Source organism: Lemur catta, chromosome 1, assembly GCF_020740605.2.
Source record: "Lemur catta isolate mLemCat1 chromosome 1, mLemCat1.pri, whole genome shotgun sequence".
NCBI lineage: Eukaryota > Metazoa > Chordata > Mammalia > Primates > Lemuridae > Lemur > Lemur catta.
In genome coordinates, this window is record NC_059128.1 from 185,329,353 (window position 1) to 185,351,968 (window position 22,616).

A 22,616-nucleotide genomic window follows, 5' to 3' on the forward strand; every position below is an offset into this window, starting at 1 on the left:
GTTTTATATAACATGAGAGCTGTCAAAAATGAAGGCCCAAAGACCCAGAGAAAACTGGATTTTTATAGATAGTCATGCAGAAGTATGATTGGAGTACAAAAAGGTATATGATCTAACGGTAATAAACTGGGGGGAACTTAGCAAAGCCTGTTTGTTCAGATTCTTCTTGGCCTTCAGACAAAGGGCAGGACCCCTGTGGAGTGAGGGACTTTTGACCTTTTGGGCAGATAGTTCAGAGAATTCTTTTATGGCCTGCTTCAGAGAAGAAAGCAAGAGGTCAGAGTGACCTTCCTGCTTCTGCAGTTTTCTCAATTTCCTTCAGCTTAAAATACTCAGTATGCCATATTTTTGGGTGTTGTTCTGAGCCCCAACAAGAGCAAGAAGTAGTAACCCTCCTATCTGAGAAAGGCAAAGAATTTGGGTTTTAGTCAGAAATCCAGGCTAAAATGGACTTTTTACTGTTTCAGATGGCCTTGTTATAACCATCTACAGTGACAAAGATCTAGCTTTTCTACAGTTATCTAGTTCACCTTGCCTTTGGGCCAGCAAACAAGCTTGTCTATAACACTAACCCAAGACAGCCAAAAAAGCAGATGTTGGCCCACAAGAAAGTTGTTGGCCAATAGGATTTCTCCACCCAGAGACCACATGTCCACATTAAGCAGGTATTAATACTGCCACTACCTACTTACTGCCACCACATAAGTGGAGAACAAGAATAGTCAGCAAATGGTGACTGTACGTGACAGGAATCCTGATCTTTATTTTTTCTTGCTCACCTTGTCCGTAAAATCAAGGTTCCCTACTACATCAAGTGAAAGGTTAGACCGGCCCACAGGGAAGACCTGCACCAGTCTCACCTTTTCATGGCTTAACTGAGAAGACAGCTGGCTGTGTAAAACAGGAAGGAGAGCAGGAGTGACTCCATGACAGGCTGAACCTCCTGGAATAGGTCTAAGTTTCGGTTTCCCCGACACGGGTCCTCCCCTTCCGCGAAATGACACTGATAACAACTAAAAGGTCCGGAGATCTGGAACCAACCAATCAGGAGCCAACATGATCAGCCACTCTTGAAGGAGCAAATGAACTAAGGGGGGAGGGGGATGGTGTGCCCAGCATATGTAACCTACTGAAAAGTATAAAAGCTTGACTCTTACCCCAGGGCGGGGTCCTGGTTCCTAGAGAGGCCACTGCGTTGGTGCTCTGGGACTTGGACCCTAGCTCGAGCTAGCCAATAAACTCCTTTGCCTTTTGCAGCCTCGGTGACTCTGCCTCGCTGTTCTTAGGGCCGAGGGAAACCGGTTCTAACAGCTGAGCTGGTAGAGGCCATCAGAACTAATTAGAGTGATAGTTATAAGATCTGACATCACTGGGAGGCAAAGATCTAGGTCCAAATTCTGTGATTCACAATGCCAGGCTGGAAAAGAAAAAGGCTCAAGAGCTTGCTATAAAACTAGTTTAAATATACTCAGTTAATGTCTCTGTAAATAAAAACAAATCATCCCTTTAAAACAAAAGAAGCTATTGAGGCGTTAGAACCAGATGTAATGTCCCATCACCCCAAAAATGGTGACGATATAAAACCACATTCACACACAAAAAATCTTTGGAATATTTGGGACCTCACTGAAAATGAATGTCGTTTAATTTCTAAAGGTTGCAGAATCCATTTTCCATGTTCTAAGGAGTCAGGCAGCAGCAGTAAACTTCTCATTCTGTACTACTGATTCTAACAGGAGTCAACTATCTAAGCCAGATGATAGGTCTGACTTTTCTCATTATCACAAATCATTATAAAAAAAAAAACTTCTGTAGACTTTGTGGACATTAGTGGATTATTGTTAGCCTGGTGAAAGAAGCTTATGCTGTCAGAATGCTTTTAGCTGCAAGTTTGTGTGTATGTCAACTCCTAGAACAAACTCAAATTGGCTTTAAAAATGAAAAAATTTACTATTTTACATAACAAGAAATTGGGAAGCAGTGCAGTTCAAGTAATACCTATTTCGGGGGCTCTACAACGTCTTAGGCATCCCAGTTCTTTCTCTCCTCTGTGTTGCCATCCCCAGCACATTGTTTCTTGTTCTCAGGATTATCCCCCTCATCTGACAACAGGTAGAAATTTGCCATTCTTTATTACCAGGAAGGGACTAAGTGGCCTCCTCTTGTATCATTGCCCCAAATTCACAAGCAGTCAGAAAACAGCTGAGAGAAAACAGCAGCCTCAGACATAAAGTATAAAGAATTCCTTTATTATAAATAATGAAAGATGATAAACCTGAAAAAATAAAACAAATATTCTCTTTAAACAAAAATCAAATGTGGCTGCCCAAAATAACACGATGGCCAATAGTTAAACTTTCTCTTCAAACGTTAGCACTACATATATAAATCCTTCAGTTTGGTAACTTTTTATAGAATGCTTCATTTTTCCTAAAAGCATATTACATGAATCATAATTTATTTAAATTAATTGTGATATTACACTTATCATAATCATCTCTTTAATATTTAAATACCATTAAACTACAACTTTCATCATTTGGGGAAATTTCCATTTTGACTCAATGAAAATGTCCATATATTTACATATTTTACTCTTCAGAGCAGATCACCTCTAGATCTCTTGGATATTTCACCCTTTTCTTCGAAAGTGTATGCGACTTATAAGTTCTCTGAATTTCAGTATTAAGGAGTAGTTATTCATGTTGTCTTTCCATATTTCATAAGTCCTTCTAAGTTTGTCATAGTAACTTTCCTTTTTCAAGTTGAGATCTGATCCAATTGTTTTTAAATAACTGTCTTTTGTCCATATTTCTCTCCAGGAATCTTTGAGTTTTTCCAAATAGTTTTCTTTTTCAGATTCTTCCTTCCATATTCCTTCTCTTTTTTTTAAGGCTGTTAATTCAGCTTTAAGTAAGTTTCTATGAATTGTCCAATAGATTTTAGAATCATAATTAAGCCCTTTAACAAGAACAGTTTTGCCAAGGCCTCTTCTCAAAATTTCTTCATTAAGACTCACACTAAAATATCCTCCCTTGAATTAAAAAAGAACACAAACCAATTATTTAAGAAAACTGTTATTACACCCACAACATTGTATTTGCCTTAAAATCAGTCATGCACCAATATTGGTCCTCCAGAGAAAAGCTAAACATTTAAAACAAAAAGGTCCCCAAGAGCTTAAAACAGCTTTTGCTAAATCCAAGAGCTTTATCACTAGAAGAGACCCTTGCTTAAAGTCAATTGACTCTTTTATAACATAGAATTCTCCACAGACTCATTGTTCTCTTAACCCAAAGAAGCTTTGAAGCAATAAAGTATAAAAAGCATTTTTTTTGGTTTGGTTGTTTGGAGGATGAGTGAGGCACACAAGCTAGGCACAAAGACAGGAGGCTGCAGCAAAAGAAACTAAGGGAAACTATAGAAACTAAAAAAGTAGTCATATACAAAATGACCTGAATCATCTCTCAACTATTAAATTAACTTCAGAATTCCAGTGTTTAGGACAGCACTGTAATGTAAATACATTTTTAAAAGACTTCCCCCAAAATAATTAATATAAAAATAGTCCCGGCCCTTCAAACTTCATCCTTCAGGAAATTTCACTCATGAAATACCTCACTTCCTAATGAAACCAGATAAAAGGGACTTTTTTTCCCCTCACTAATTCGCTGTATAAAGGGGATTCTGCTTAACTATTTCTACAGTCCTTGTGGGATGTTAATCTAACAAAATTAATCTTAAAGTATTAATAATTTAATAGCTTCATTAGATAAGTAATTCACAGTTAAATTCTAAAAATGTGAAAACTCAGGCCTAAACTAGGAGACATTTTCTAAGACCATCTAAAGGAACAAAGTTATCTTTAAAACATTTTATTAAATAAAAAATTTAAAAATAAATTTTTTTCTTCAAATTTAGTAATTTTGGTACATAATTATAAGGAGTTAGTCATAAAGGGTTTATCATATTTTTCTCAATCTTTGAAATCTTATATAAGCTCATTCTTTTGAGTCAAAATCAGAATTAAAATTCAACCTCACGCATTAATAAAATTCAAATAGGAGAAGTAAATTATCACAATATGCATATAGCATAATTTGGTCACCTAGGAAGCAATAAAAGTTAAAGATATATAAGATGAAATGTGGACTTGGGAACCAGGAAGAGTTAGGCTCAAACACAGGCTCTTCCACTTGGTTACCCTGGTCAAGACAATTATTTTCCCTAAGTGTCCCTCCTGTAGGTCGGAATAAAAACAGTAGTAACTCCATAGGGTGGTTCTGAGGATAAGTGAAATAATATAAGCATAGCAGTTAGTTAGTTCAGTGTCTGGCATATGGCATACATTCAGAATATAATATTGTTATCATCATTATCATCGTAATCATCTCCTTTTTTGGTAATTGCGCTTTTCGACTTAAAAGAGAAGCTAATATTTTATTTTTGTAAGGGCTTTGGGATGCTTTATATAACTTTGTATTATTAACTTACTTTTAAACATAAGCACAGTGGCTCACACCTATAATGCTAACCCTGTGGGACACTGAAGTAGGAGGATTGCTTACGCCCAGGAGTTGGAGGCTGCAGTGAGCTATGATTGCAGCGATTGCATTTGGATAATTCTTATTTTGAAAGAACTGAATGATCTGGATATGTAAAACTTAATGAATTTCATTAAGCTTTCTGTTAATAATTAAAAATGCTTTTGTAACAGAGGGAATGGCCTGGAAAAAATGGCAAAAATATTTTGTCTCTTTAAAACATCCTCCATTCCTTTTTGAGAACTGAAGCCTGCATCCTGCCTCAGGCCAGCGGTTGGGAGGGGCAGGGTAAGTCAGGGTAAGTCTTTTGTTTATGTGTGCAACAGGAGATGGCCCAGCCTAGACCTGGTAAAGGGAGGTCCTAGGCCGAGGTCACAGGAATGTCTTCAGCGGAGATGATTCAGAATCATCAACTGTAGTTGAACAGTAATTACCTGAAGCTGAGAACCCACCCTTTAACAGCTCTGCATTTCTGCAAATGTTCAGAAAATTTGGATTTTGAGACAAGGAGGTCTATCATTTTTCCGCCTTTGCCTGAAAAGTAATAAAATGCCTCTTTCTTTCCTTCCTCTTCAAACCACTTGTCCTCATTCTGATTAGGCCTTGATAACAAGTGCTGAGTTTTCGGTAACACTTTTAAGAATTAAACTAGTTAAAATTCTAATCATTTTAATATGAGGTTTTCTCTTCAGGTTATTCTTGTTTGTTATACAATAAGGGACTTTAAAAAATAAAAAACACTGCTCTTAATCCTGTCATAGTAACATTTTAACCATTTTATTTTTCCATATTCGCTTTTCAGTAATCACCCACATACATACATTTTTAATAAGTTTGGAAATCTGTCTAGACACAATTTTGTATTCTGATTTTTAAAAGATTAAGTCATAATGTTACGTAGATAGCAAGGGATTCCAGGTCTCCTAGGGACAAAAGTGGGTGCTGTTGCCCCCATCTTGGTCCTGCCCAACCCTGATTCTCCATACCTGAGGGGAGGAGGGAATACTCTATGAATCTGCCAATCAGAACTTGGTGTGCCAGCTGCAGAAGAATGCAGAGGACTCTTCTAGCCCATGGGCCAAGCCGCATGGGGACCATAAAGTCTGGAAAGTGACCTAGAACCTACACGTGTGCAGTAAGACTCAGTTCATGTGACTCCCAACTCTCTAATCAAAGTTCCATGGTGACCTCTGAACCACAAGGGAGGTCCCTATCTGGATATTATAAAATAGGACACAGACCATAGCTAAGCTCTCTCTCTTTGCCCCTCCTTTTGCCTGCCCTGCTGTGACAGTGGGTCTGGTTGTCATCCATGGCATATATACCAAGCTCTGTAAACCTATATCCTGCTCTTGCCCTATAATCCTATCTTTCTCTTCTCAATAAACCTCATTTTCATGCTTGCCTAACTTTGGCGTGTCTGGTCATTCTTTGGCCATGAGCGTGCCAAGAACCGAAGGTTTCAGACTGAAACTTAACAATAAGGCAGGGCACAGCGGCTCACGCCTATGATCCCAACACTTTGGGACACTGAAGTAGGAGGATTGCTTATGCCCAGGAGTTGGAGGCTGCAGTGAGCTATGACTGCACCACAGCATTCCAGCCTGAGCAACAGACTGAAATCCTGCCTCTAAAATATAAATAAATAAAAATTAAAAAAAATTAAAAATTAAGTCATAAACTTTTTCTGTGTTGCTGCCATCTTCATAATTATAATTTTAATATCTGCATATCATTGACATGAATAAGGAATAAAAACCTGTCTGATGGCCCACCAAAAGAAATGTGGAGTAAGGCACATCCAAGGATTCAGGACAGTGATTTGGCAACAACCATGAAACTCTGTCATTCCCAGGTACACAATGGCTATGACCAATCATAAAGGTGAGACTCTGTGACATCGTCTTTAGATGACTACCTACTGATCAGAAATAGTATTTAAATGTTCAACTTTAGAGTTTAAAGACTTACACACTAAGACATACCTATCAACAAGGTATTGGACCAGACTTAGCAATATTTACCTTCAGAAAACACTCTTGCTCTTTGTAGTTTCCGGTTGACAAATCTCACTCAAAAAGTGGTTTCTAATAACAAGAGTGATATAATATACCCATGCATAAATAAATGTATAAAGATACTCATTAATACATTAACTGCCAGGACAGTTGTATTTAACTCAGTATAGCTTGATCCCAGGGCCCTGTGAAGCATATATAAAATCTTACTTGTTGATGTTCTTATTCTTACAATTAATATTTGACAATTTAATTCTAAAACCATGGATTAAATGAACAGAAGTCAATAAATTTTGTTTTTCTATTTATGTTTACCTTTAAATTACACTTGAAGTTTTTATTCTATTTTCGTAATAAAACACTGTGGCCCCAAGGAAAAGTTTCTGTTTTTTGTGTGTGGCAGTTAACATGTTAAATTAGCAATGCCCAGAGTCATCAATAATTTGAAGGTTTTTTTCTTGCTTTCTTAAGTTTCTGTTTTTTTCTACAATAATAAAACTTATATATAAAATACAAGGTTTCATAATCACTATTACTAGCAATTTAAAAAGACAAAAATAATTCAGAGTCCCATTATATATCCAAAGTTCTAAGTAAGTATGCTTGTATAAATAATAACATTGCTAGTTATTTCTTCACACTGCTTACCTTATTTACTAAAAGGTAGCAAATGAGTGCTGAATTTTCCTTTCCAAGAAGTTGGAACCATACTTGCTGGGAAGGTTTTAGTTCTTTCTGTAACCATATTTTCCCAGTTTCAGTGAGTTCTACTCCAGCCAGCTTAACCAGCAAAGCACCACATGGCTCTTCTAAAAAGGTTAGGTAGAAAAGAGTTTAGCTTTAATAGCATGTTGTAAAAGCAAATTCCAAAGTCATTTGGCCTCCAAAAAAGCAACTGAATATATTATATTTATTTATAAATATTCAGACTCTCTAAATGTAGGTCACTTTATTTCTATATTCAAGTTTTCTTTTAAAACAATACAAATGTATAACAAATGGAGTAATTTCAAACACCCATTTCAGTAAGGGAGATTTAACCAATTTAACCTTTTTGTTTCAAACTTCCAGACTTACTTCTGCCAGACTTATTTTGAAGCATATACCATAAAGCTATAAACATGTAGTTTAGTAATACGGGCTGCTGGGTGTGGTGGCTCACACCTGTAATCCCAGCACTTTGGGAGGCTGAGGCAGAAGGATCAATTGAGGCCAGGTGTTTGAGACCAGCCTGAGCAACATAGCAAGACCCTGTCTAAAAAAAAAAAAAAATTTTTTTAAATAAAGAATTAGGCAGGAGTGGTGGTGCAATATAGCAAGACCTTGGCTACAAAAAACAAACAAAAAAAAAAAATTTAAAAAATACAGCTAGGTACCTGTAGCCCTAGCTACATAGGAGGCTGAAGTGGGAAGATTGCTTGAGCCCAGAAATAGGAGTTCGAGGTTATAGTGAGTTATGATTGTAGCAGCCCGTGTTACACAGTGAGACCCCATCTCTAAAAAAATAATTAAAAAAATAATAATATGGGCTGCTACCACCAAAAAACTGTAGAAACTACTTTTTCACTTAACAATTTATTGAGGATATCTTCCCATCTCAACAAATATTGAGCTACACCATTATTTTTTATACATTTTGCAAAACTGACTTCCAAACAGGATTTTATCAATTTATATTTAAAGTCACATAGTATGAAGATCTGTTTACCTAAACTCTTGATACAATTTTAACCAATTTAACTTTAATAACAGGATTTTATTTTAGAAAAAGTTTGTAACTTTCTGAAAAGGGATAATGGCTGACCAAAAAAAAAAAAACTTAGTGTCTTTTTTTTCAAAAAAGAAATTATACATTTGACATATGTTAGCTCTTGTGAAGTGGTTGAAAGTATAAAGTTAAGTTCATTAACTTTAAGTTAGGTTCATCTCTAGGGAAGAAATAATACTTTAGGTCAAGAAGATGTCCTGTTATATCATTTGATAATAGAAAAACATTTTCTTTAGGATGTTGGGCTTCTTGAAACTTATCCTAGGGTTTCAGTTTGAGAAGCATCAAAAGGTATAAGTAGGAGAATTATGCCGTTAGCAAAACTTTGTGATACAGTAAATACACAAATTAGATGAAGGCAGAACATACAATAAAGATTAGATGAATTCAAATCATTGGTACATAATGAGTGAAGGGAAGTCTGAGAATTCTGATGTTTCTCTCTAATCTTTTAATGTTGCCAACACCAACAACCATTTTACAATAAAATATCCCATAGTCTTTGAGACCAAAGTTTTTGGAACCAAAAACTTAGAGTGGATGGTCCATGAATCTAATTCAACACTATCAACCTGAAGTATTAATGTCCTAATTCTTCATTTGACAAAGATCATTATATTCCTTTAAAATTGGCAAATTCTCCATTGAACATTTAAAATACAATGTGGTCAATAATAATTTAACAATAAATCTTCAAAAAACAATTCTATTAAATAAGGTAAATTACACCCATAATATACTTTCACCAAAACCTTAGAGCTTTTTCGAAAAAGCAAATGTTACTTTTAAAAGTCTATGACTTCGGGCCGGGCACGGTGGCTCACGCCTGTAATCCTAGCACTCTGGGAGGCCGAGGCGGGTGGATTGCTTGAGGTCAGGAGTTCGAGACCAGCCTCAGCAAGAGTGAGACCCCCGTCTCTACTAAAAAAAAATAGAAAGAAATTATCTGGCCAACTAAAAATATATATATAGAAAAAATTAGCCAGGCATGGTGGCGCATGCCTGTAGTCCCAGCTACTAGGGAAGCTGAGGCAGTAGGATCGCTTAAGCCCAGGAGTCTGAGGTTGCTGTGAGCTAAGCTGACGCCACGGCACTCACTCTAGCCCGGGCAACACAGCGAGACTCTGTCTCCAAAAAAAAAAAAAGTCTATGACTTCTGGCAGGGCACAGTGGATCACACCTATAATCTCAGCACTTTGGGAGGCCAATTCGAGAGGACTGCTTGAGCCCAAGAGTTCAAGAGCTATAACACATATGTCCATTTGTTTCTTTAACATCTATATGTCTACTTACGGGGTTCTGAACTGAGTGGCAGAAAATCTGTTTTCTAGCTTTGATTTCATCAATTATTAGCTAGATGGTTGTATATATGGCATTTAATCTCTATAGAAAATATTAAAATAAGTTGGGGAGAAAATTAAGGTGGGAATTAAGGCTTACTGAGGTTCTTTTCACCTATAAAATTTTGATTCTAAATACCAAGTTATATAGACATTTGACAGGAACCCATTAATAATAATAATCATATATGGTGATTACAATGCTCTGGCACTGCACGACGTTAGGAGGCAGATTCCTACTGAATATGCCTGGAGTCATGCAATGCATAGTCTGGACAACCACAGGTGATGACCTTGCTGCCTAAGCTTTAAAGAGTCATTACTATTTCAGATAGGAGAGATTTAAATTATTACAACAACTAAGAAGCTAAAGGACTTGTGAAGTGTAAATCCTGCTTAGAGCTGAAATGACCAAAAAACCAAAAAACAAACAAACAAAAAACCACCCTAGCTGATCTCTCTTTAGGGAGCAACACTATTTAAACTGTGTAAATTCTCTGGTTTGTTAAAAGAATCAATTATGTCAGGTATGTTTAGGGGAAAAAAAACATCAATCTTATTCCTTTATAGTTATATTTCATTGAATAGTGATATTCATTCATCTGGGGGTAAAATTAAAAAACAAGAAAGAACCCTTTTCTTCATAAAATTAAAATAATGTTAAGAAGATCTCTAAATAGCCAGGCAAGGTAGCCCGCACCAGTAATTCTAGCACTTTGGGAGGCCAAGGTGGAAGGATCACTTGAAGCCAGGATTTCGAGACCAGCCTAGGCAAGATAGCATGACCCTGTCTCTACAAAAAATAAAAAAATTAGCCAGGCATGGTGATGCATGCCTATAGTCCCAGCTACTCAGGAGGCTGAGTCAGGAGGCTCACTTGAGCCTAGGAGTTTGAGGTTGCAGTGAGTTAAGATGACTCCACTGCACTCCAGCCTGAGCAACAGAGTGAGGAAAAAAATATGTTTAAATAGAACTAAATCAGTTCATTAGACAGCTTTTACCAAGTCTCTATGGGCTAATAAGTATTTTTCTAAGGACTGTGAATATCAAGATAAAAAGGTAAAGGTCCCTGCCCATCAGGGGCTCACAGCTTAGTGAAGTATATAAACCTAAATACATAATAACTATAAGGAAAGGTGAGTAAGTACTATTATCACAGTGTGTTATAAACTGCTATGAGACATAGTAAAGAAAGATGCTAATTCAGTTTTGGAGTTAAAGAAGCTTCACAAAAGAGCTGACAGTTGAGCAGGATCCTATAGAATCAACTGGAGTTCAGGAGCCAAGACACTGGGCAATGAGAATGCATACAAGCAGCACCAAGGTCTGTGTAGCTGAAGTCTTTGATGTGAAGCAAAGAGAAACAGGAATTGCAGCAGGAAAGATTGGCTCCTGCCTCTCTCACCAATCTCCTTTGGTGCATCTCACCCACTTCTTCCCAGTGCCTCAGCCACACCAGCCTTCATATGGCTTGCCAAAAGAGTCAAACTCATACCTACCTCTGCTTTTCCAAGCTAGTCCCCTCAATCAAGTCTCTCATGAGATAGCAACTCCTCAATGAGGCCTTCTCTAATTACTCCATATGCGTAGATTCCCCTATCCCTCACGTGATCCGCAATAATTCTCTATCCTAAAACCCTGCTCCTTTCCTTCATAGCTCTTAGCACAGTTTTTCATTTGTTTGTTGTTTATCTTCCACCTACACTGTAAGCTCCAAGGGTTAAAGGGGCTTTGTTTCACCCAACATTGTACAGTTAGCTTAGGTCCTAGACCACAAAGAGTGCTCAACATTTGTGAAATGAATGACTGAATGCCTGAATGAAAGACTCAGTAGCTGAATTTTAAAAAGGAGAGAAGGAAGAAAGGAAGCCTGGAGCCAAATTAAACAGTTCCTTGTATATAAAGCCAAGAGTTTAGACTTTCTCTCACAGACAATGGAGGATTATCAGGAATTACAATGATATTTTTTGCTATTTTATAAATAACATCTAATAAAAGAACACTACAATAGTTACTTAGTCTTATTTTTCTCACACATTACTTACTTCTCAATGAAGATATAATAGGTAAAGTAATAGGAATATGTTCAATTTCTAAACCATTCTCAGTTATTCGTCGTAATCGTCCACGTAGTTTAACATTTCTTCTTATAAATTCTACTGGAATATCTGAAGAACTTGTAAATTTTGACGTCTATTAATTTACAAAGAGAAAAATATAACCATATTATTTTCATTTCAAAATTTAAAATGTCAAATTATTATCTAAACATTTAACAAGACATAGCCATCAAAAATTTTTAATTTGGGCTGGGCCTGGTGGCTCATGCCCATATAATTGTAGCACTCTGGGTGGCGAAGGCAGGAGGATTGTTTGAGGTCAGGAGTTTAAGACCAGCCTGAGCATAAGTGAAACCCCATCTCTACCAAAAATAGAAAAAATTAGCTAGGTATGGTGGTGGACACTTGTAGTCCCAGCTACTAGGGATGCTAAGATAGGAGGATAGCTTGAGCCCAGGAGTTTGAGATTACAGTGAGCTATGATGATGCTACTGCACCCTACCCAAAGCAATGGAGTGAGACTCTGTCTCAAAAAAAAAATTATTTTTTAAATTTGGTTCTTAATTTTGTATTAATACTTTAACATAATTTAATCAAATGTGTTTATAGGAACAAAGTTGGAGAAAGAAAATGATATGTGAATAAAATGAAGATATCAATAATGAAATAGAAAATTGAAAAAAGAAAAATTCTAGAGCTGAAAATTACAATAACAAATAAAAAATTCACTAGAGGGATTCAAAGGCATATTTGAACATGCAGAAGAAGGAATCAACAAACTTAAAGATAGGACAACTTAAGTTACTGAGTCTGAGAAACAGAAGGAAAAAAAGATTGAAAAAAAAGTGAATAGAGCCTAAGGGACATATGGGATACTATTAAGTGGGGACATAACTATGAATTCTACAGAAATAAAAAAACTGTAAGTGAGCACTATGAACCATTGTATACCAATAAATTGGATAATGGAGATGAAATGGATAAATTCCTAGAAACACAAAACCTTCCAAGACTGAATCAAGAAGAAATAAAAAACCTAAATAACTGGTATGGTAGTTAAATTAATAATCAAATATCTCTCCCCCAAGAAAAGCCCTGTAGCTGATGGCATCACTGGTGAATTTGAACAAGTATTTAAAGAACTAACATCAATCTTTCTCAAACTTTTCCCAAAAACTGAAGAGAAAACAGTTCCTAACTCAGTCTATGAGGCCAGCATTACCCCTGATAAAGCTATACAAAAACACCACAAGAAAAGGCAACTATAGACCAATATCTGTTATAAACACTGATGCAAAAATCCTTAACTAAATACTAGCAAACCAAATTTGGCCATATATTAAAAGGATTATACATCATAACTAAGTGGTATTTATTCCTAGAATGTAACATATTAAAAAATCAATATAATATACCATATTAACAGAATAACGAAAAAACCCCACATGATTATCTTAATTGATACAGAAAAAGCATTTAACAAAATTCAACATCCTTTATGATAACAACACTCATTAGAAATAGAAGGAAACTACTGCAACATAATAAAAGCCATATGTGAAACAAAAAACACAGCAAACATCATACTCAATGGTAAAAGACATTTCCTCTAAGATCATAAACAAGGCAAAGATGTCCACTGTCAGCACTTCTATTCAACACAGTACTAGGAGTCCTAGCCAGAGCACTTAGGCAAGAAAAAGAAATAAAAGGCATCTAGATTAAGATGGAAGAAGTAAAATTATTTCTCTTCACAGATTATATTACCTTATATACACAAACTCCAAAAAAAAAAAAAAACTATGAGAACACATAAATTCAGCAAAGTAGCAGCATACAAAGTCAACACACAAAATCAGTTGCATTTCTATACACTGACAATAAACAATCTGAAAAAGAAATTATGAAAACAATTCCATTTATAATAGGTGAAAGAATTAACTTAATCAAGGAGGTGAAAGACTTGTGCAATGAAAACTATAAAACATTGCTGAAAGAAACTAAAGAAGGCATAAATGAAAAGATATCCCATTTTATAGACTAGAAAACTTATTAAAATGTTAATATTCCCCAAAGAGATCTATAGATTCAGTACAACCCCTATTAAAATCTCAAAGACATTTCTTGCAGAAATAGAAAAATCTACTCTCAAATTCATATGGAATCTCAAGGGACTCCAAATAACCAAAACAATTTTGAAAAAAGAACAAAGTTAGAGGACTCACACTTCCTAATTTCAAAATGTATTACAAAGCTACAGTAATCAAAACCATGTAGTTCTGGCATAAAGATAAGACATATAGACCAATGGAATAGAATAGAGGGCCCAGAAATAAACCCTTACATATATGCTTAAATGATATTCAACAAGGGTAACAAGACCATTCAATGGGGGAAAAGACAGTCTTTTCAAAAATGGTGCTGGGAAAAGTGGATATATACATGCAAAAGAATGAAGTTGGCCTCTTACCTAACACTGTATATAAAAATTAACTTGAGGCCAGGTGCGGTGGCTCACACCTGTAATCCTAGCACTCTGGGAGGCCGAGGCGGGTGGATTGCTAGAGGTCAAGAGTTTGAGACCAGCCTGAGCAAGAGTGAGACCCTGTCTCTACTAAAAATAGAAAGAAATTATCTGGCCAACTAAAAATATATATAGAAAAAATTAGCTGGGCATGGTGGCGCATGCCTGTAGTACCAGCTCACTCAGGAGGCTGAGGCAGTAGGATGGCTTAAGCCCAGGAGTTTGAGGTTGCTGTGAGCTAGGCTGACGCCACGGCACTCACTCTAGCCCGGGCAACAAAGCAAGACTCTGTCTCAAAAAAAAAAAAAAAACTTGAGATGGATCAAAGACCTAAACATAAGAGCTAAAACTATAAAATTGTTAGAAGAAAACATAGGCAAAAAAACTTCATGACATTAGATTTGGCAATGATTTCTTGGATGTGACACTAAAGACACAGAGAACAAAAGAAAAAATAGACAAACTGGATCTCATGAAAATTAAAAACTTGCACATCAATGGACACTATCAACAGAGTGAAATGGTAACATATAGAATGAGAGAAAATATTTGCAAATCAAATATCTAATAAGGGATTAATACCCAGAATATATAAACTCCTAAAACTCAACAACAACAAAAACTAACCTGATTCAAAAATGAGCAAAAGAGTTGAATAGACATTTTTCCAAAGAAGATATATGAAAGGCCAATATGTACATGAAAAAATGGTCAACATCACTAATCATTAGGGAAATGAAAATCAAAACCACAATGAAATACCACCTCACACTCATTAGGACAGTAGCTATGAGAATGGCTACTATCAAAAAACCAGAAAATAGTAAGTGCTGGTAAGGATATGGAAAAATTGGAATCCTTGTGCACTGTTATTGGGAATATAAAATGGTAAGGCCACTAGAAAACAGTACGACAGTTACTCAAAAAATTAAAAATACAATTAACATATGATTCTCCAATTCCACTTCTGGGTATATACCAGAAAGAACTGAAAGCAGGGTCTCGAAGAGATATTTGTACACCCACATTCATAGCAGCATTATTCACAATGGCTAAAACATGGAAGCAAACCAAGTATCCATCAAGAGATGAGTGGATAAGCAAAATGTAATGTCTACTTACAATGCAATATTATCAATCCGTAAAAAGATGAAAATTCTGCTATGACATGGATGAACCTTGAAAACATTAAACTAAGTGAAATAAGCTAGTCACAGCACACCAAAAAATATGGTATAATTCCACATATATGAAGTACCTAGAGTAGTCAAAATCATAAAGAGAAAGTGCAATGATGGTTACCAGGGGATGGAGGGATGGGAGAGTGGGAGTTACTGTTTAATGGGTATGGAATAATATGTCAATAATAAAACATAATTGAAAGGGTCAAAAAATATGCTAACTGGGGCCAGGCGCGGTGGCTCACGCCTGTAATCCTAGCACTTGGGAGGCCGAGGCGGGCGGATCGTTTGAGCTCAAGAGTTCGAGACCAACCTGAGCAAGAGCGGAACCCCATCTCTACTAAAAATAAAAAGAAATTATATGGACAACAAAAATATATAGAAAAAATTAGCTGGGCATGGTGGCGCATGCCAGTAGTCCCAGCTCCTCGGGAGGCTGAGGCAGGAGGATCGCTTGAGCCCAGGAGTTTGAGGTTGCTGTGAGCTAGGCTGATGTCACGGCACTCTAGCCTGGGCAACAGAGTGACAGTCTGTCTCAAAAAAAAAAAAAAATGCTAACTGAAATCATATGTTATTTAGTGCTAAGGGATATAATTCAACTGTGATCCTAATCTAAAAGCACCACAGAAAATTCTTTTGAGATAATTCCACAATGTTTGAAATGCAATTTTAGTGATTATAACATTCTAGCAAACTAAATCATTTTCAGATTCTTCTTTAAGTGTGAAAAAAGTGATTATGGAAATATAGGCTGTGTAACCTTCTGTAAAATCCTATGGATGTGTTACTTTTAAACCAAGACCTTAAAATGTTCATTGCTCTAAAATACTATTTAAAAGCTTCCAATATGAATAACAAAATAATATACTGCTTGAGATAAAAACTGGAAATAAATTATGGAAAAATATGGAAATAAATTATCTATTGCTTATCATAATGTATTTTCAATTTAACTTACCAGTCGAACACTTCTTATAAATAACACTATTCCAGCTATGGCCATTCCAGTGCTGATGTTCTACAGAAAGAGATTTGAGGATTAACTCTAATTATTCACAATAGTGAATGTACTAATTAGAAAGAGGAAAAAAAGAATACTGTCCTCTCTGTATCTAACTGTTTAAACAATGCACATCCTTCAAATGAAGGCCCACTTCTTCCAAAAACTTTGTCCACCCACTCATTGATATACCATTCTATCAACTTTTATAGTACTCAAAATCTTTTTCAAAAAATCTGGAATGCACAGTAATTTTTTATATGTACATATACACACATTCTCTATATTGTATATACACACATATATTGTGCTCTATTGATTGCACTAATTTAACTATGAATTCCTTGAATGCTTGAACCAGTCTAATACTTCTTATATAGTTCCCACAGTAATTAGTATAACCTTGTGTCCACAGTGGGAATTTCAGTATTTGGTAGAAAACCTTATCACTAAAACCTTAAAATATAGCACCTTGGCAAATATATGTGGCTAAATAGAGAAAACTTAGTGATGTTTTAAAAGTGCTTCATGGGTTGTTTCAAATTAAAAAATACACACATATATTGTGCTCTATTGATTGCACTAATTTAACTATGAATTCCTTGAATGCTTGAACCAGTCTAATACTTCTTATATAGTGCCCACAGTAATTAGTATAACCTTGTGTCCACAGTGGGAATTTCAGTATTTGGTAGAAAACCTTATCACTAAAACCTTAAAATATAGCACCTTGGCAAATACATGTGGGTAAATGATTAGAGAAAACTTAGTGATGTTTTAAAAGTGCTTCATTTAAACTTAATTAGACCTAAAGGAGATTAATGAAAAATTAAGAATCCTGCAACTCCCTCAAAAAGAGTGATAATCTAACATACCTTCCTTCAATAAATACAACAAAGTATTTAAGAAATGTGGTTGAAAACACACACAAAGGTACATTGTTTGGATTCTGTTCTGTGATTGGATTATTTGGAATATTATATACATGTTCCAATTTAGACAATTTCCTCTCACAATCCTTCCGAGGTCATTTTTTAATTTGAAACAACCCATGCATCTATTACTGCTTAACTGGAAGAAATGAGTTCTCATCAATTAACATGTATATTATCTACTATTCATTAATGATACAAATATTCATCTAGTACTAAGTGGCAGATATTACTCTAAGGACTGGGGTTACAATGATGAGTGAAAACAGACATGGTCTTGGACCTTGTGCTTCTTGGCTGCAGGGCATTTGCAAAGCTCATCTTAACTCAGCAGAATTTTTAAAGTTAATCATTCCTTCGAAAACGTTTTTTTCATTTGGCTTCTAGGGCACCTGGCGCTCCTGAATTTCCTCCTGCCTCACTATCTGCTTCTTCTTAGTTTTTGCTGACCTCCTCTTTTCACTCCTCAGATTCTAAATGTTGGAATCCCCCAGGTCTCAGTTATAGGGCTGCTTCACTAGCTTTTCTCACTTGTTTCAAGACCTCATTGAAGCCCACGGCTTTAAATACTACTTAAGGTTTATCCGTCTCATTTCCTAAGTTCTATGTCCAGTTCTGATCTCGCTTCAACACCAGACTCTATGTCGTTGCCTAGAACATCTACAGCTCCGCTTAGAAGTCTAATGATCATCTCACGTTCACACATGTCCATGTTCACATGCCCAAAAAGTTTTCTAGATTTTCCCAACACATAATTTACTTCAACTCCTGCATAGCGGCAACTATCACCACCATCCACCCGGTGGCAGGCCCCTTGATTCCACACCCAACCATCCACAGCACCACTGGGGTCTCGCCTCCTGGCCTAAGATGTCCCACCCCTGCTCGAATTCCAGTGGCCTTGTGATTCACATTAACAAAAAAAAAAAAATCCTCTCTCCCAGGGCCTACAGGACCTTCCTGCTCTTCCTTGGTATCCTCAGCGGGCCCTGCCCAACTGCTCTAATGGCCCCGCCGGCGTCCCCCGAGCTGGGCTGAGACTCGCTCTCTGAAGTGTCCCCCAGAGCGCAGCACAGGCCTCTCGGTAATGAGGCAGATCGGCCCCCCTGGTCCACCTCGCGCCCTGCACGGCCCCGAACGTGCGACCCTAGCGAACTCGCCCTCCGGACCTCGCTGCCCAGCGGCCCCCGGCCCAGGTGGGGTCCCCTGCCTGAGGCCCCCCCGGAACGTCCCTCTCCGGCTCGCTCCGCGCCGCTCTGCGCCCACCACCCTCCCGGGCCGCAGGGCTGCGGTACCCTGACGAGGCGCAGGTGGTCGTCCGCCCACTGTGAGATCCGCGCCACCGCATTGGGCGCTGCTCGGTCGGGGTCGGGAGGCTGCGAGGCCGAGGCCGCGGGCCGCCCCGCCATGTTCTCGGCCTCCCGGGAGCCCGCGCCGCGCTCCCCCGGCGGGCGGCAGGGGGCGCGCGCTCCCCCGGCGGGCGGCCGGTCCCCTTCCTTCCCCGCGGCCCGGGGGCGGTTCCGCGACCTTCCGTCGCCCCTGGACGGGCCTCCCAGTCCAAGTGTCAGACATCTTAACAGTGCCCCCTCCGCCTTGATACAGAGATTTTCCGCAGTGCGGGCGATCCGCATGGCGCAGCGATGGGGGCTTCGTTCCCGGCCATACTGGTGGGGTGATTATCAGTTTGTGACTTCTATTAAACCAGCCGCAGCGTGGCTTCTGCAGGTGCCACACAAAAATGGAAATTGGAGTACTTCATTCCGTCCACCTGCTCCCAAATATAACCATATGCATATTTCTTTCTTTCTTTTTTTTTTTTTGAGACAGAGTCTCGCTCTGTTGCCCGGGCTACAGTGAGTGCCCTGGCGTCAGCCTAGCTCACAGCAACCTCAAACTCCTGGGCTTAAGCGATCCTACTGCCTCAGCCTCCCGGGTAGCTGGGACTACAGGCATGTGCCACCATGCCCGGCTAATTTTTTCTGTATATATTTTAGTTGGCCAGATAATTTCTTTCTATTTTTAGTGGAGATGGGGGTCTCGCTCTTGCTCAGGCTGGTCTCGAACTCCTGACCTTGAGCGATCCACCCGCCTCGGCCTCCCAGAGTGCTAGGATTACAGGCCTGAGCCACCGCGCCCGGCCTTGCACCTGGCCTTGCATATTTCTTATATTTGAATTGTGCTTTCAAGTTTTCAGAGTTGCTCTATAAGCCTAGTATCAGATGCTCTGAATCTCTGAACTATTAATTGCTTAAATATAAGGAGATGGCCATATATAAGAAATTAACAATTAATATATTTAAATGAAACAAAAAATAAGGTGCTGGGCAGTGCAAATGATATGGTAACTTTTGTGCAATAGAAATATATGCTGTGTGTATTTGTGTGGGTCTGAACCATAAAAGACTATACAAGAAACCTCTAACTGTGATTGCCCCTGGGGGAGGACTGGGGATAGGAAAGGGCAGGAGGTTTCACTATCTGCCTGCTCTGTCTAGTAGAACATTTTGCAGTGCTGGAAACGTTCTGTCGCTGTACTGTCCAGTTCAGTAGCCAGTAGCCTCCTGGGGCTATTGCCTGCTTGAAATGTGACTAGTGCTATCGAGGAGCTGAATTTTTAACTTTATTAATTTTAATTAATTTAAATAGTCACTATGGCTAGTGGCGACCATACATTGCACAGTGCAGGTATACTCTTGGAATTTTTGTGTGTATATTACACAAATATTACCTTTAAAAGTCAAAATAGAATATGTTGTATTCCTCACAACACACATCATGAATGGTGCTCTCAAGGAATGTATTGTCTCAGTAGTGTAGCCAATAGAAAGTATAATAACAATAGCTAGCATTTATGTGCCAGGCATTGTTCTAGGTGCTTTTCATATATTAACTCCCTTGATCCTTACAGCAATCTTATGAGATATTATTATCACTGTTTTATAGAGGAAGTAGGCACAGGGTGTTTAAACCAGTAGCCAAGGTCACCCAGACAAGAAGTGGTAAACTGGGAAGTTGTGCTGGGATTCAACTCAGCCAGTTGGCTCAGTGCACTTAACTTCAACACAGCCTCTTATACAGGCAATTAGCCAAATCTCAAAAATCCCTATAAATTTCCAGTGAGAATGGAACACAAATGATATTGGGGAAAATCCAACCACAAAGATACACTATAACCAAAATCCTTAATCACTATTTCAAATAAAAAAAAGATCTGTGTTAATAGATTTTGAATAAATGTAGTTAATATGTGAAAAAAGTATGAATTTCCTTATGGGCAATCATTTGCCAGTTGCTGTTCCTTTTGCTTTTCCAATGTCCTGTATCTCTTACCTCCTTTTTGCTACCATTCTCACTATCCTAGTTGAAGACAGATTAGTCCATTCTCCCTACTTTCCATCCCAAAGTCTTAATATTATATATATATATATATATATAGACACATACACACATATATACACACATATATATGTGTATATATATACATATATATCAGCTCTGTGGGCATCTCTACATCCTCTAGATGTGTCATTCAATAATATTTCAGCATCACCTCACTAACCATTGCTGTGAAAAGTATAGTGTCTGTTCCAGGATTTCTTCAGATTAAACAGAGACTTATCCTCCTGACTTAGCTCCACCAAGGAACACTGTTCCTTTTGCTGCTGGTAACCTCTGAGAACTCACTGGATATGATGATTACCTGGCCTCAGCAGAAAGAAATGCATGAAAAGCCACACTTAGATTCACTGCCCCATCCCTTAATTTCTCATAATACCAGGAACACAAAGGCTGTGTCTGTAATAAACTTTTATTGAAGGTTTGAAAGTGGAATTATCATTTTTTTAAAAATTGACTGGATGTTAATGTAAATGTTCCCAGAGACCAAAGAAAAAGAAAAAAAGTTCAATATCATATGGGGATCTCACACAAGCACACCCCAGTTTCTAGCCTTGGTTCCCAGTTTCAAAGTCAACCATTCTGTTTCTCTTATGCATTCACATATCTCAGAATCAGGAGACGAGATCATAACTTCCTTGCTCCCCAAATTGTTATCTTTCTTTCACTTTCTTCAGGACTTCCAGGAGTGATCAGGGTTGTAATCTTGTGGTCTCCTGTTCACTCCCTCTTATTCATTGAAGATTTTACATCCCACTTAAAGACTTTCTCTTCATCTCAATTCCTACATCATTCTGATGTCTCAGTTGCTTGACTGTCTCATGCCCAGTGACCTTTCCTTTTACCCCACTTCAGCCATCCCTTCCCATGGTCACACCCTGGAATTTGCCTTCACCAGAAATGACCACATCCACAATCACAGCCCCAACACCTCACTCTCCCACCACAACTTCCAGTTCTGGCTCACTTGTGAAAATATCCCTTATAATTGTGGTCCTCAAACCCTGGGCTGTGGACCGGTACCAGTCTGTGGCCTGTTAGGAACCAGAGGGCACAGCAGGAGGTGAGAGGCAATGAGCCAGCATAGCTTCATCTGTATTTACAGCCACTCCCCATCATTCACATCACTGCCTCATCTCTGCCTCCTGTCAGATCAGCAGCAGCATTAGATTCTCATAGAAGTGCAAACCCTACTGTAAACTGTACACGTGAGGGATTTGGTTGCACACTCCTTATGAGAATCTAATGCTTAATGATCTGAGGTGGAGCTGAGGTGGTGATGCTAGCTCTGGGGAGCAGCTACAAATACAGATTATCATTAGCAGAGAAGTTTGTATAATTATTTCATTACATATTACAATGTAATAATAATAGAAATAAAGTACACAATAAATGTAATGCGCTTGAATTACCCCAAATCCATCCCCTAGGCCGTGGAAAAATTGTCTTCCATGAAACTTGTCCCAGGTGCCAAAAAGGTTGGGGACTGCTGCTTTACCACAATTCTTTGAGGTCATTAAGATGCCAGTGCACTGAACCACCATCATCTATTCAACAGCTCCCTCTAGACTTTAGTTCCCATATTATCCAGCTTAGACTCCATGGTTTTTCATTATAATCACTCTCTTGAAAATATCCTCAACTTCCAACCACCTCTGCCTCCTTTGCACTTGCCTGGCAAAACCCCAACATGGTACCCAACTTCCACCAAACAGTTGGACTATGAGGTGGTGAGATCTTCAGTTTTTTTAAAAAGAAGCTGGAAATCTAGATTTTTATATGAAATTTCCTTGTTTTGAAATTAAAATTAAGTGTCGGCAACATACTGTGCTGGGTGTAGAATATACCTTGAG

The 22,616-nt window shown here is 38.0% G+C and overlaps 1 protein-coding gene across 2 annotated transcripts; it reads right to left on the minus strand.

Moving 5' to 3' along the window:
* Positions 1 to 2,238: 2,238 nt before the first annotated feature.
* Positions 2,239 to 18,853, minus strand: C1H3orf33 (chromosome 1 C3orf33 homolog). Of its 2 annotated transcripts, none has more exons than XM_045539518.1 (5): positions 18,663 to 18,853; positions 16,394 to 16,453; positions 11,716 to 11,863; positions 7,211 to 7,371; positions 2,239 to 3,034 (listed from the first exon to the last, which is right to left on the minus strand). In XM_045539518.1, exons 1-5 carry the CDS (start codon positions 18,774 to 18,776, stop codon positions 2,633 to 2,635), a joined length of 885 nt encoding a protein of 294 aa, XP_045395474.1. In that variant the 5' UTR covers positions 18,777 to 18,853; the 3' UTR covers positions 2,239 to 2,632. The 2 variants fall into 2 exon arrangements, with proteins under 2 accessions (XP_045395474.1, XP_045395475.1); XM_045539519.1 differs by lacking the exon at positions 18,663 to 18,853 and adding an exon at positions 18,537 to 18,615.
* Positions 18,854 to 22,616: the final 3,763 nt, after the last annotated feature.